The sequence below is a fragment of the Halichoeres trimaculatus genome, unplaced genomic scaffold (genome assembly GCF_033239565.1).
Source record: "Halichoeres trimaculatus isolate MK-OKI-2021-1 unplaced genomic scaffold, fHalTri1.1 fHalTri1_scaffold_20, whole genome shotgun sequence".
Lineage (NCBI taxonomy): Eukaryota > Metazoa > Chordata > Actinopteri > Labriformes > Labridae > Halichoeres > Halichoeres trimaculatus.
This window is the reverse complement of record NW_027437198.1, coordinates 10,084,526-10,095,623: the sequence shown is the minus strand read 5'-3', so window position 1 is coordinate 10,095,623 and position 11,098 is coordinate 10,084,526. Positions and strand designations below refer to the sequence as shown.

The window sequence follows — 11,098 nt, the reverse complement described above, 5'->3', positions numbered from 1 at the left end:
TTAACGTGCTCCTGAAGCTCTCATCCTGTGGGAGGAGATGGCTCTCAGGCTGCGTTTCAGGTCTTGGCAGAAGGAGCGGAGTTGCGTTAGCGTCAGGTGGACCGCCACCTGAAGGTTATAGCTGCCCTGAGCAGCCAGGTCCAGACTGTAGTTCTGGTCCTCCTCACCCCCGCTGCTGAGCTGAGCCACCTCCTTCATCTGAAACACAGAAACACGCAGAGACAACGAGTCAGCTCTCAATCCAAGTGAGGCACAGCAAGACAGGAAGTTCAGTGATGTCACATCCTGGTACCTTGTTGATATGTGTCACTAAGTTTCTGAGGTCTTCTTGCAGGTCGCTCAGTCCACTCAGTCTGTGAGATAATACTCCCAGCAGCTCCTGGTACATTTGGCTTCCTGCTGACATGCGGTTTACACATTGGTCCTGTAGAGGGCGACAAACAGCTGATTATAGTGGGATCACAGACTAAGAACAAAACTTCTTCATCAAAATCCAATCAGCTTTCTCTGAAGACCTTAAAACCCAACAAACCTCTGAATCACACATCGCTCAAAAACTCTCCTACCGCTCTCCACATACCCCAAATGAAATCAAAGACCCTGAGGGACTAAGGAGACCCCTGTACAGCATGCAGACTTACCAGTGTGAAGCGCTCAGACAGCGGTTTGAGAACAGGTGAGGCTGGTATTCCCAAGGATGCCACCATCATCTGCAGGTTTTCCGTCTGAGTGGATGGATCAAGAGTCAAACCCTGAGGAAAACAAAAAACAGGTTATAAACCTGTGAGGAAGAAGAGGAAGAAGAAGTAGAAAAAGAGCCAGTCAGAGCTCAGCTCGACCACATCTCTCAGGTACCTCTGTGTCAACAGTAGCTGAGTGCACAGCTGGTATGTCTGTTAAGATTTTCTCCACCAGCGTTTTTGCTTGCTCGGCTTCTTCTCTGAACGTTGGTGGAAGGTCTGACAGCGAGCTGAGAGGAGCTGATCGAACCAAAACTGCAAACAAGCAGTGGTGCAGCAGGACACGGACTGGAAGAAGAAGACGCATGATGTCTGTTAAGAACTGTTCTCAGCCTGGAGGTAGAGATTGACCGCTGACTTTTTCATTGTTATTGGTTAACAGAGGTGGAGAAAAGTGACCTTTAACCACATCATTAACCCTTCAAACTTCTACCAACATATGCAGAGAAATTGCCCAACAGAAAATAAACCAAAAAGTGAAATATGAATTCAGATTCAACATATTCTATTATTGATACTCCAAGTTTAAAATCACAATACTACAAAAAAAAAATCAAAAGTTAACCAAGTAGTTAAGTTATGAGGTAAAAGAATTATGTTGAGAGAATTAAGGTAAAATTCAGACCCTTAAATCCTGATGTTACAGAAATAGAGTTGTAGCATGAGAATAAGGTTGTAATGTTACAAGTTACACATTGTCATGCTAAAAGATTACAGTTGTAATGATACAATATAAACAATGCAGATTTATGATATTGAAGTCTAAATGTCTCATGACAATAGGGTGATGTTACAAGTTAAGGTTACTACTTCTACTACCACTAACAATAATAATAATAAAAATAATAATAATAATAATACATTTTATTTAAAAGTGCCTTCCTTGATACTCAAGCTCAGTTTGCAATTAATTAAAACACATTTAAAAAGAAAAAAATACAATACAAATTAATAACAACAACAGACAAACAAATTGTAATTTGTAAGTTGTAATGTAATGAGAAGTAAGCCACAATGCTATGAGATTTAAATCGTAATACTGAGGCAACATTTTATTCTTGTAACATAAGAATAAATTTGTAATGTTACAAGATAAACATTGTGATGTCACAAGATTGAATATATGATGTTTCAATATGAACATTTTTGTTTTATGACATCAAAGCTGTGATGCCACAATATAAACATGTTGTGAGATTAAAGTATTATAAATAGGATACACATTACGATGTTATAAGACAGGAATTGTTATGATACAAGAAACCAGCCATTATGCTACAAGACTAAAGCTGTAATTTTTCTGTAAGTTATTTTATGAGAAAAGAGTTGAAATATTAAAAACACAGTTTTGATGTTACGAGATAAAAGCAGCAACATTATGGGTTGAAAGGCGTTACAAGATCAAAGTTATAATGTTACAAGTATAAAGTCGTAATTTAATTATTACTATTCTCTGTATATAAAGCACTTAGAGTTACTCTTTTATCGTGTATGAAAGGTGCTTTACAAATAAAGCCTGACTGATTGATCTTACAAATTTAAAGTTATGATACAAGTTATAAAATTACAGTCTTGGAGTTTAAAGTTCTTGTGTTACCAGATTAAACTCATAATGTTGCAAGAATGAAGGACTGGCTGATGATCATAACATGATCAAGCAATAAATTAACTGGGAGTCAAATGTAAAAACAGGATAATGGTGATTTATGTCTGGACAGGTAATTCTGCCTGACTCCAGGCCTACATCCTGCTGGTTACAAGAGGCTTTCTATCCCTGAGCAGCGTGTGGCATTAACTCACCCCCACGGGCTATGGACCGTGGCACTAACAACCCCTCATACAGCAGTGCAGCTTTGCAGGGTGAATATCACTAAGTTTCCACAACTGTAACTTTGATTGCTCAAATCTCTTTCCTTCTCCACCAAACCATGCTTATTCACACGACATCAGCAGTTCCTTCCTTCACCAGTACCATGCGATAATAATGATTATAATAACAAACGTTAGCTCTTACCTATAAAGGTGTGCATGGCTGTCAGGGAGGCTGTCGGTGGTTCTGTCTCGGTGTTTGTCCGCCGCTAAACTCGGTAAATTCTGATTTAGGTTCCATTTGCAGGGATTTGGGTCTTATATTCGTGTGGTGGGGTTTTCCGTGGCGTGGAGTCATCTTATTAAAGTCGAAGTCACGAAGTTTGGGGAAAACGGATTGCGTCACAAGTCGTCACAAGGCGATCTGCGCGCAGTGCGCGGAGGGGCGAGTCAGACTCAAGGAAATCCGCAGGGTGGTGGGGCTTACCTGAAGCCACGTGACTACACACCTTCATTTCTTCACAAATCCAATTTTTTTCGTTGTTTTCCTTTGACTTTAAATTCCTCAAATTCTCTAATTACTTTACCTCACGGGTTAACTGTGGGAATATTTTTTTTTTATTTACTAAAGGTGTGAGAGAGGGTTTTTCAGGGTGTGTGGTCGTATTATTCAGCCGGACGTACTTCCTGTGTGTCAACCAAACTCTTTCATTTTAAGAAATCCTGGGCAGACTGTGAGTCAGCAGTAAAAATCAAACATATTTCCTGGAGGAAACAGAAAATGCACTTAAGGAAAAATACTCCAGAAGTGATGCAAAAATGCAGGTAAAAGCCCTGAATTTATACACAGGGGAGGTTATGGGGATATGATGTACGTTTTAAAAACCGTTTAATATTTATGAAGCCTCAGAAAAGCATTTAAAGTAATTAACATGATCTGATATCTTTTTAAAAAGATGAGTAAAATAAATCTATTGATGATAATTTTACATTTTTAGATGTACGTTAACTCTAAACAGATTATACAAATCATGATAAATTAACAAGTACATAATAGAAAATCAAAGTACATTAAAATAAAATTAAATTTAAATTTTCTCATTTAGTCCTGTTTGTTGGTATGGAAGCTCTAGTCAGAAATGCAGTCATACACTTTTTAAATCATTGTTTAATCATGATGTGAATTTAACTTTTATTCTAGTTTTAGAGCACAAAACACATAACTTAAATTACTGTATTTTCCTGAAAATTGCACCACCTTAATTATTTGATAATCCCATTTTTTACAACAAAATTTTAGAAAAAATATTTTTTGGAGAGGAATATTTTGTACAGGGAATAATGAAAGAATAAACTTATACAATGTCTTTTGTATGAAGATGAAGCATGGGTTTACTTCTTTTAAACAATTCTGTACACAGTGTCTTTTCATTTTTCATCACTGCGGCATCATCGTGGTGAGTCATGGCTGGCCTCGGGCATAAGGGATTCACTTTAAGAAAAAAAAACAAAAACATATTCTGATGGGTATTCCTGCTTTAAATTGGGGTTTAATTTAAGTGGCATAAATTAAATATTTTAATGTGGTTTCACATGTTTCTGCAACCACTCTTCGCACTTCTCCATTGCCTTCACGTTGTTGAACAGGAAGTTACTGCTTGATTTCACATACTGTTGACCTCGGGGTGAACTTTTTAAAATGCTTCAATTCTAGTTTGACTCAGATGGAATTTTGGGACACTGATTCAGATGAATTTAGATGATAATGAAAATAGTAGTAGATAGTGGAGTCTATCTGTTCATGGGCCAAACCTGTGGTTGTGTTAAAAGTTATTGTCTCAGAAACAAAAACATTCAGAAAAATGTAAACTATTATTGTATTTGAGCTTTTAAAAGTCATGAGAACTAAAACTTTCCACTGACTGAAGGAAGATTTTATTGTTTGTTACACAGAACATATTTTCCAGTGGGGCACTGAAAGGGTACAGCCTCAGTGGAGCAGAGCGTAAGCTGACTCAGAGGATTTCATACAAAGATTATGAAATAACCTGACACGGCAGCTGGAAGAGCTCAGACTGAAACTACAAACTGCGGAAGTGAAGGAAATTATACTTTAGCTGCATCTGTTCTCAATTTTAGTTTTTGGATTTGAACATTTTGTTTTTAATATGAACCAAGAGCAGCTGAGAACAAGTTCTTCTATTCAAATGTTGCAAGCCAAGTTTAACTATCTGTTTTAACTAATTTTTGTCACAAAACAACCTGATAAAAACTTTTAAATGTGAAAATGTAGAATCCTGTCTGTCTATAGAAAGCATTTTATTTTATTTTTTTCATATACGAATTAAAAACGAATAGGGGTTTTTTTGGTGCATGTTTTGAAGAAGAAGCAAAACAACAATTGAAAATACCAGTAGAACTTAAGTTCGTCTATTGGTCAGAAGAGGGCGCCACAAAGCTTTACAGTCAGTAAAACCGATCAGCTACAGTTCAATATCTAAAGTTTTTCAAAAAATTCAGTTGTACCTGGAGAAATAATGCATTAAATATTTAAGGATGGAACTTTTTGGAACTTCTTTTAGCATACAGCTTTAATAAAAAAGCCTCTGTGGGACAAAATTCACAATTTCACATTCTACTGGTCTGAGACAGGAGGGACAATTTATGTCCATTATTTTGATGTATAACCACATTGTGAACGTTAAATATCACAAAATAAAAAGTATTGTCAGTGTTTTTAACTTAAACTTATCCTAAATAGTATATGAGTGAAGTTTAGAGAGAAACCCACAGACACCACAGTGTAAACAAAACCAAGGTGTATTTTATTCGTGTGAGAGAAAGAACAAACAGTAGAGGTCCCAGCAGGAATACACAGCAGAGAGAAAGAAGCAAGGGAAGAGGGGGATTGTGGGTAATATCTGTATCACTAACATCAGCAAGCAGACAAACAGTATATATATGATTCCTGTCTGCATGGGAAGTCAGCAGAGAGGCTCATGGGAAACTGTCATCATCATCTTCAGCCATTTCTTTCGCAAACTCCAGATCCTGCTGCTCTCTTTCCCTACGCTCCTAAACGCACCATGAACGCAGAAACATCAACATGTCAGAGGTGGCGGGAAGTCTGACATTCATAGGGCTCATGATTGTTACAGGTGTGTGTGTGTGTGTGTGTGTGTGTGTGTGTGTGTTTTACCTCTGCTGACTCCAGGTCTTTGTTGTAAGCTTTAGGAGGAAACCTCATGGCCTATGGGAGAGACAAGGAGCTCAGTTATTTCTCATGTGATGAAAAAAAGCTCTTCATGGTTCTAAGAACAAAGCTCCAATTATTAAAAAACAACACGCATTTTTTTTATTATTATTATTTTTTTCACACTTATTTGTGATCTTTTTCCTTTTTTTATGTTTTATGAGATAAGAAGGGTACGTGTTAATAAGCTTTGCTTCAACGTACACTCTTTCAGGTTTTCTTGGAAATTTCAAAATTTTACTTCGAACTTGCAAATTGTGTTGCAAGGGAACTGAAATAAATTTCTTTCATTCATTGATTCAAAACAATAATAAAGCAGATCTGAATTTTTTGAGTTATTACATATTAAGCACATAAATAGTTTATGTCTGGGGTAAAAACAACACCAGGGATGTGAGTGGACCTTCTGCTCTTGGTGTGGGTGTCTCAGGAGCGTGGAGTGTGTTAATACCTTGACAGACATGTTGTGGATATCGAGGCAGAAGGAGATTCTCTGGTGGAAAGCCAGCTGAGGCTCTCTGGTGCCGTATATGTCCATCGTTTCTTTCGATTGAACAAAACCTTTCTCGTGGTTGATGCTCGCCTCAATCACTCCGTCACGGATAGCCTGATGGTCACAAAGAGGTTATTCTCTCCCAACATCCTCCAACAACGTTCTTTAAGGTCACAATTTCAAAGTCTTTAGCATGAGTTAGAGTAAATCCTGTCTACCTTGGCAACAATGAACTCTGCGTCCTCTGGGCTGTCGAGCTGCAGCTTCTGAGCGATGTCGGCCAGAGAGATTCTTGAGTACGACAGGCTGATCATACGCACACCTGCACACATACACACACACATACTCAAACAATGACAATCAGGATCAAATACACTCACAGCACAGATATGTTAACACGAGGTGTCAGATGTGTGGTGGGCTGTGATTGGCTCACCTGTTTTGATGACGTTGTGTCTCAGGCGGATGATGAGCGTGTACGTCCCATCTGTCTGAAATTTCTCCCCAAACTGCTCCAACACCTGGTTAAACTTAGCCAGGTTACCTGTTCTCACAGCTATACACACACAAACACACACACTAGGTAAGTTTATTCAGGGTTTCAAAGAAAAGTTGAGTCTTAACAGTTTGTGGGGATAATATTTGATTATTTTGAGTCTGTTTGGATTTTATCTTTTTATCTGAACTGACCCTGTGTGAGCAGGAAGTAGGGCATTAGAGATCTCTTGAGTGACGGCTGTCTGAACTGAAGTCTGTCTGGAATCTCTCCCAACAACAGCTCGACTACGATCAGCAGCTTGTGAACCTGTAGACAGACCAAACATGTGACTCACCTGAATCGAATTTTAAAAACATGTTTTACTGAGTTACTGACAGGCAATGTAGGTGGCTTCAAAACACAGTGTGACAGAGAATTAATATTTGTGACGGACCGTCTGTTTGAAGCCCACAGCAGTGTGTTGTGGAGCTTTCCTCAGGGCATTAGTAAGAGTCCTGCGAGCCTCAGAGTATTCCAACTGAATGGCCTTAATACGACCTGCAGGTTGACATCACACAGATTAACACACACATCACACAGACAGGAAGTCACCTGTGTAGTCAAGGTAACAGACCCACCTGTGTAGTAAAGGTAACGGGCCCACTCATTGTTGTTGGCAAGTTCTGGGAACACGGACTTGGACACGAGCTTCTCAGCCTGGTCGTACAGGTTGAAGTGCAGGTAGTTCCTGAGAAGGAGGTTCAGGAGAACAGCCTGACCGTCAGCATCGTGACGTAGAGTCGCTGTTCGCAGACGAGTGTGGAGGAAACTGAGGAGAGGAAGAGCAGCTTCAGAGTGGAAACTTACACGCTAAAAGTCATCCTATGAGCAGTCTGGTTGGTAAGAGTATTGGTATTAGGATTAGTGACTTTGAGGGAACACATCACACTCCTCTGCATGTCTCCCTGTAAGCTGCAAGCTATGGAGAGAGTAAGTGTGGGTACCTGCGCATGGTGTCAAACTGGTTGAGGAACTCGTACACTCGAGCATGATAATAGTAGCATTTGGCAGCAACCAGATCCAGGGCTCTGCGGTTCTTAGAGCCGATCTTCTGCAGCAGGTCATCTGAAACTTTCTGAGCCTGAAACACAGAAAACACAGCTCTGTGACCAGCACCACCATCATAATCACCATCATTATCTTTAAAGGCATAAAACAACACTAACAGTGTTTAGATGACATGAAGACATACCTCTGTGTATCTTTTGTTGTTTGTCAGGTAAACCACTAGCAGCAGCTGCAGGTAAGCCTCCACCTCCGGCAGCAGAGGAGCTGATGCAGCTTTACCGGTCCTTGGGCGAAACTGGACATCTCCTTCTGCCATCTCCATTGGCTGAGAAACAGAGATAAAGATGTTTTTCTCTGAACAACTCAAACAAGTTAAAACCTCTTGTGTGAGTTTCGCTTTCAGAATACTCCTGCTCTTAAATTCTGATGGTAAGATGATCCTCACCTCCTCCAAGTAGCCAAGCAGGAAGTCTCTGGTGGTGGCATTGTTGGTGAAGAAGCCGTGGATGGTTTTATGCAGCACGTTGGTGTTCAGGCGACGGCTGGTGGAGGGCAACGCGCGCAGGGCACGCAGCACAAAGCGAGGCTCTTTTCCCGACACTGCCTTCTCGATTTGCTTCACGTGCTCCTTAATGTCTGAGAAAGACAGGAAGTTGGATCAAACCAGGCAAGAAAGCAAATATCAGAACAAGAAAACAAAAATGAGACCTTTGCTAAAAATTCCAAACTGCCTAGCTTAATGTTGCTTCAACTGAGAGAAAACATTTCTGAACACTTTTTCTCTTTTAATTCAGCTGAAACCTAGGTCAGATTGAGGAAACTGCAATGGAATACAGACAGTGCTGCCCATTTACTCAACACACTCTGATTTACAGCCAAATGAGAACATACAGATTTCTCATTTTTACCCTGTGTACGATCATCATCTAAGATTGATAAACTAGTGAGCCAACAGCACTTGCCCTGCACCCTGTGGTCCAGCCCTCAGGATGCCAGGAAGTATTGCTAGTCAACCTGTACAGCGGGTCATGTCGGGATGGTTACCAAGCCAATTCGATCCCGTTTAGTCGTAGGGTCTAAAAACACCTTTATTGCATAATGCCCCAGGCATGATAATGTATATCCAGAAAATGAGGTGAAACTATTGTATGTTAAGTCACGAGTATGAAATTTGTCACAGAGTGTCCTGAAAGGGAGGATTGCACCAACAAAAACAGATTTCCTGATCAGAGGATGATGCATCTCTTTTCCAAAGCAGACTGCAGTGTGAGAATTCATGAAAATATGACAGGCCTCAGGCTTCTCTCAGTTAACCTTCCTCTGTCACAGAAGTGACTGCAGCTTGGCTTGTTGTTTGTTTAATAGTTACCTTTATTATTGCGTTAGTTAGCCATCCATGCTAACAGGCTAACTGCCGCTCCATGAACGTTTCCTTCATATAACCGGACTAACCGTTAACTTACACATCTCTCGGTCTCTCCTGAAAGTTGTAAAGATAAATTAAAGTATCACTCTTACCATCCAGAGTAAGGCTGTCCAGTTCTTTCGGCTGTTTAGCCGCGTTAGCAGCGTCTTCTTCAGGCATCTCCACGTCCTGCGGCTCCGGGCCCGGCTCCTTCGGCTTCTCAGCCTTGGAGTCCCGGTCCCGGCCTCCCGCTTTGTCCCGCCGCTTAGCCGCCGTTTCTTTCATGATGTATAAAAGACAAGCAGCTCAGGGTACGGATAAATACAGAACTCCTTGGTTCAGGGATGTACTTCAGCCCTTCAGAGTCTCCTCAAACTGTTTAGTGTGATCCTTCAGACGATGACTGGCAACTATTTTGAAGAGCAAGGGATTGTGGGATACGTCAGACAGCACAAGTCGACCGCTGAAACAACTGCACAGACAGAAGAAGAAGAACACAGATAAATAGATTCATTTTTTCCTTGTAACGGTGCTTTCTGCATTTTGTTATTCAGTCTATAGCTTTCTGTATCAAAATAAGTTTTAATGAAAATTTAATAAAATATCAATAAAACTATAATCAATAAAATTGATAAACATAAATCTTTTTTTGAGTCAGCACTGGTCGGGTTATAGAATATCTCATTAACAAGTGTGTGTTACCCTTGACCATACCATGTGTGAATGCATTTTATGTTCAGGAAATTATAAATAGCCTCTTTCATAGTTTTATACAAGCTACTAGGCTAAAACAAAGCAGTTGAAGTTTTAAAAACCAGTGTGTTGAGTAAAGTATGAAAACAAAACAATGAAATACTTTAGATTACAAAATATTTTTCTGTTTTTCTTTTGTTTTTCCTCTTGTAAAAAAAGTGCTAGGCTATAGATTGTACAGATTTGGGATTCCCCCCCCAGCAAACAGGAACTTTCATTTCATTCCTTAGACTTCGAAAGAAGATAACATGTATAATTTTTTAGGCTTTGTTATTATTTTATAATTATGAATATTGCGTTCATTATTAATATTGTTGGTTTTTAACCATTATGGCATTATCATTATTACATTGTATAATATTTCCATTATTATTTCATCATTTATTTATTTCATATTTTCTATATCTTAATTTATCTACCCAAGTCAAACCAACACTTCAACAGATTCCAGAAGTCTAAACAAAGTGCATGGCCAGTGGGACGGGTCGATTGTCAGTAAGTTACTTCACTTGCCACAGGGCGGCGCTAACGTCGCATTATATGCGACTTTATTTTTTTTCTCACGGGTCTTATTGAATTGAACGTGCAGTTTTAGACATGGAAACAAAGCATCTATGTTTTACTTTGCCATGTAAGTAAAACATAGGACACTGTATTAAAAAATAAGAACATAACACAAGAGGTACAAAATTCAAAATGCACTCACAGTGAAGTAATATATTTTTTGTGCCATGCATTATTATTATTATTATTATTATTATTATTATTATTATTATTATTATTATTATTATAACTAAGACTTCATATATGGAACTGGCTATGTGTACAAAGTATATTTTTCACGTTGTTTACAATACAATAAATTATATAAATAACAAGGTAATTTATGCTTATGATAGTTATGAAACGATAATACAGATATTATTATGAATAAATAGATAGAATAACCGTAGAACATTGTGACGTATGTCCGGTGTGTCTTTATCAGGCAGGTGACAGGTGACAGGTGGGCGGGGCTCGCTGTAGACTGTGCAGCCTGCTCACCCCTGATACGGAGCCCGTGCCCTCGCTCTGCACGTCAAACTGGTGAGGACATGCT

The 11,098-nt window shown here is 39.2% G+C and overlaps 2 protein-coding genes across 2 annotated transcripts; both read right to left on the bottom strand.

The window, feature by feature from the left end:
- Nucleotides 1-3,030, bottom strand: csf3b (colony stimulating factor 3 (granulocyte) b). Its single transcript, XM_074697327.1, has 5 exons — nucleotides 2,755-3,030; nucleotides 856-1,028; nucleotides 642-752; nucleotides 293-424; nucleotides 1-198 (listed from the first exon to the last, which is right to left on the bottom strand). The coding sequence occupies exons 1-5, from the start codon at nucleotides 2,768-2,770 to the stop codon at nucleotides 1-3; spliced, it is 630 nt and encodes a 209-aa protein (XP_074553428.1). The 5' UTR covers nucleotides 2,771-3,030.
- Nucleotides 3,031-5,353: 2,323 nt separating this feature from the next.
- On the bottom strand, nucleotides 5,354-9,703 carry psmd3 (proteasome 26S subunit, non-ATPase 3). The gene is made up of 12 exons (XM_074695819.1): nucleotides 9,360-9,703; nucleotides 8,287-8,477; nucleotides 8,026-8,166; nucleotides 7,778-7,914; nucleotides 7,412-7,602; nucleotides 7,228-7,331; nucleotides 6,986-7,100; nucleotides 6,732-6,851; nucleotides 6,514-6,617; nucleotides 6,254-6,409; nucleotides 5,749-5,799; nucleotides 5,354-5,624 (listed from the first exon to the last, which is right to left on the bottom strand). The coding sequence occupies exons 1-12, from the start codon at nucleotides 9,529-9,531 to the stop codon at nucleotides 5,547-5,549; spliced, it is 1,560 nt and encodes a 519-aa protein (XP_074551920.1). The 5' UTR covers nucleotides 9,532-9,703; the 3' UTR covers nucleotides 5,354-5,546.
- Nucleotides 9,704-11,098: the final 1,395 nt, after the last annotated feature.

Coding starts and splice junctions, on each gene's coding strand:
- psmd3 (XM_074695819.1), bottom strand. CDS start 9,531: ATGAAAGAAACGGCGGCTAAGCGGCGGGACAAAGCGGGAGGCCGGGAC. Junction 8,478..9,359: donor GGACAGCCTTACTCTGGATG/GTAAGAGTGATA, acceptor TGTCTTTCTCAG/ACATTAAGGAGCACGTGAAG. Junction 6,852..6,985: donor CTACTTCCTGCTCACACAGG/GTCAGTTCAGAT, acceptor GTGTGTGTATAG/CTGTGAGAACAGGTAACCTG.
- csf3b (XM_074697327.1), bottom strand. Junction 753..855: donor CAGCTACTGTTGACACAGAG/GTACCTGAGAGA, acceptor TGTTTTCCTCAG/GGTTTGACTCTTGATCCATC. Junction 199..292: donor TAGTGACACATATCAACAAG/GTACCAGGATGT, acceptor TCTGTGTTTCAG/ATGAAGGAGGTGGCTCAGCT.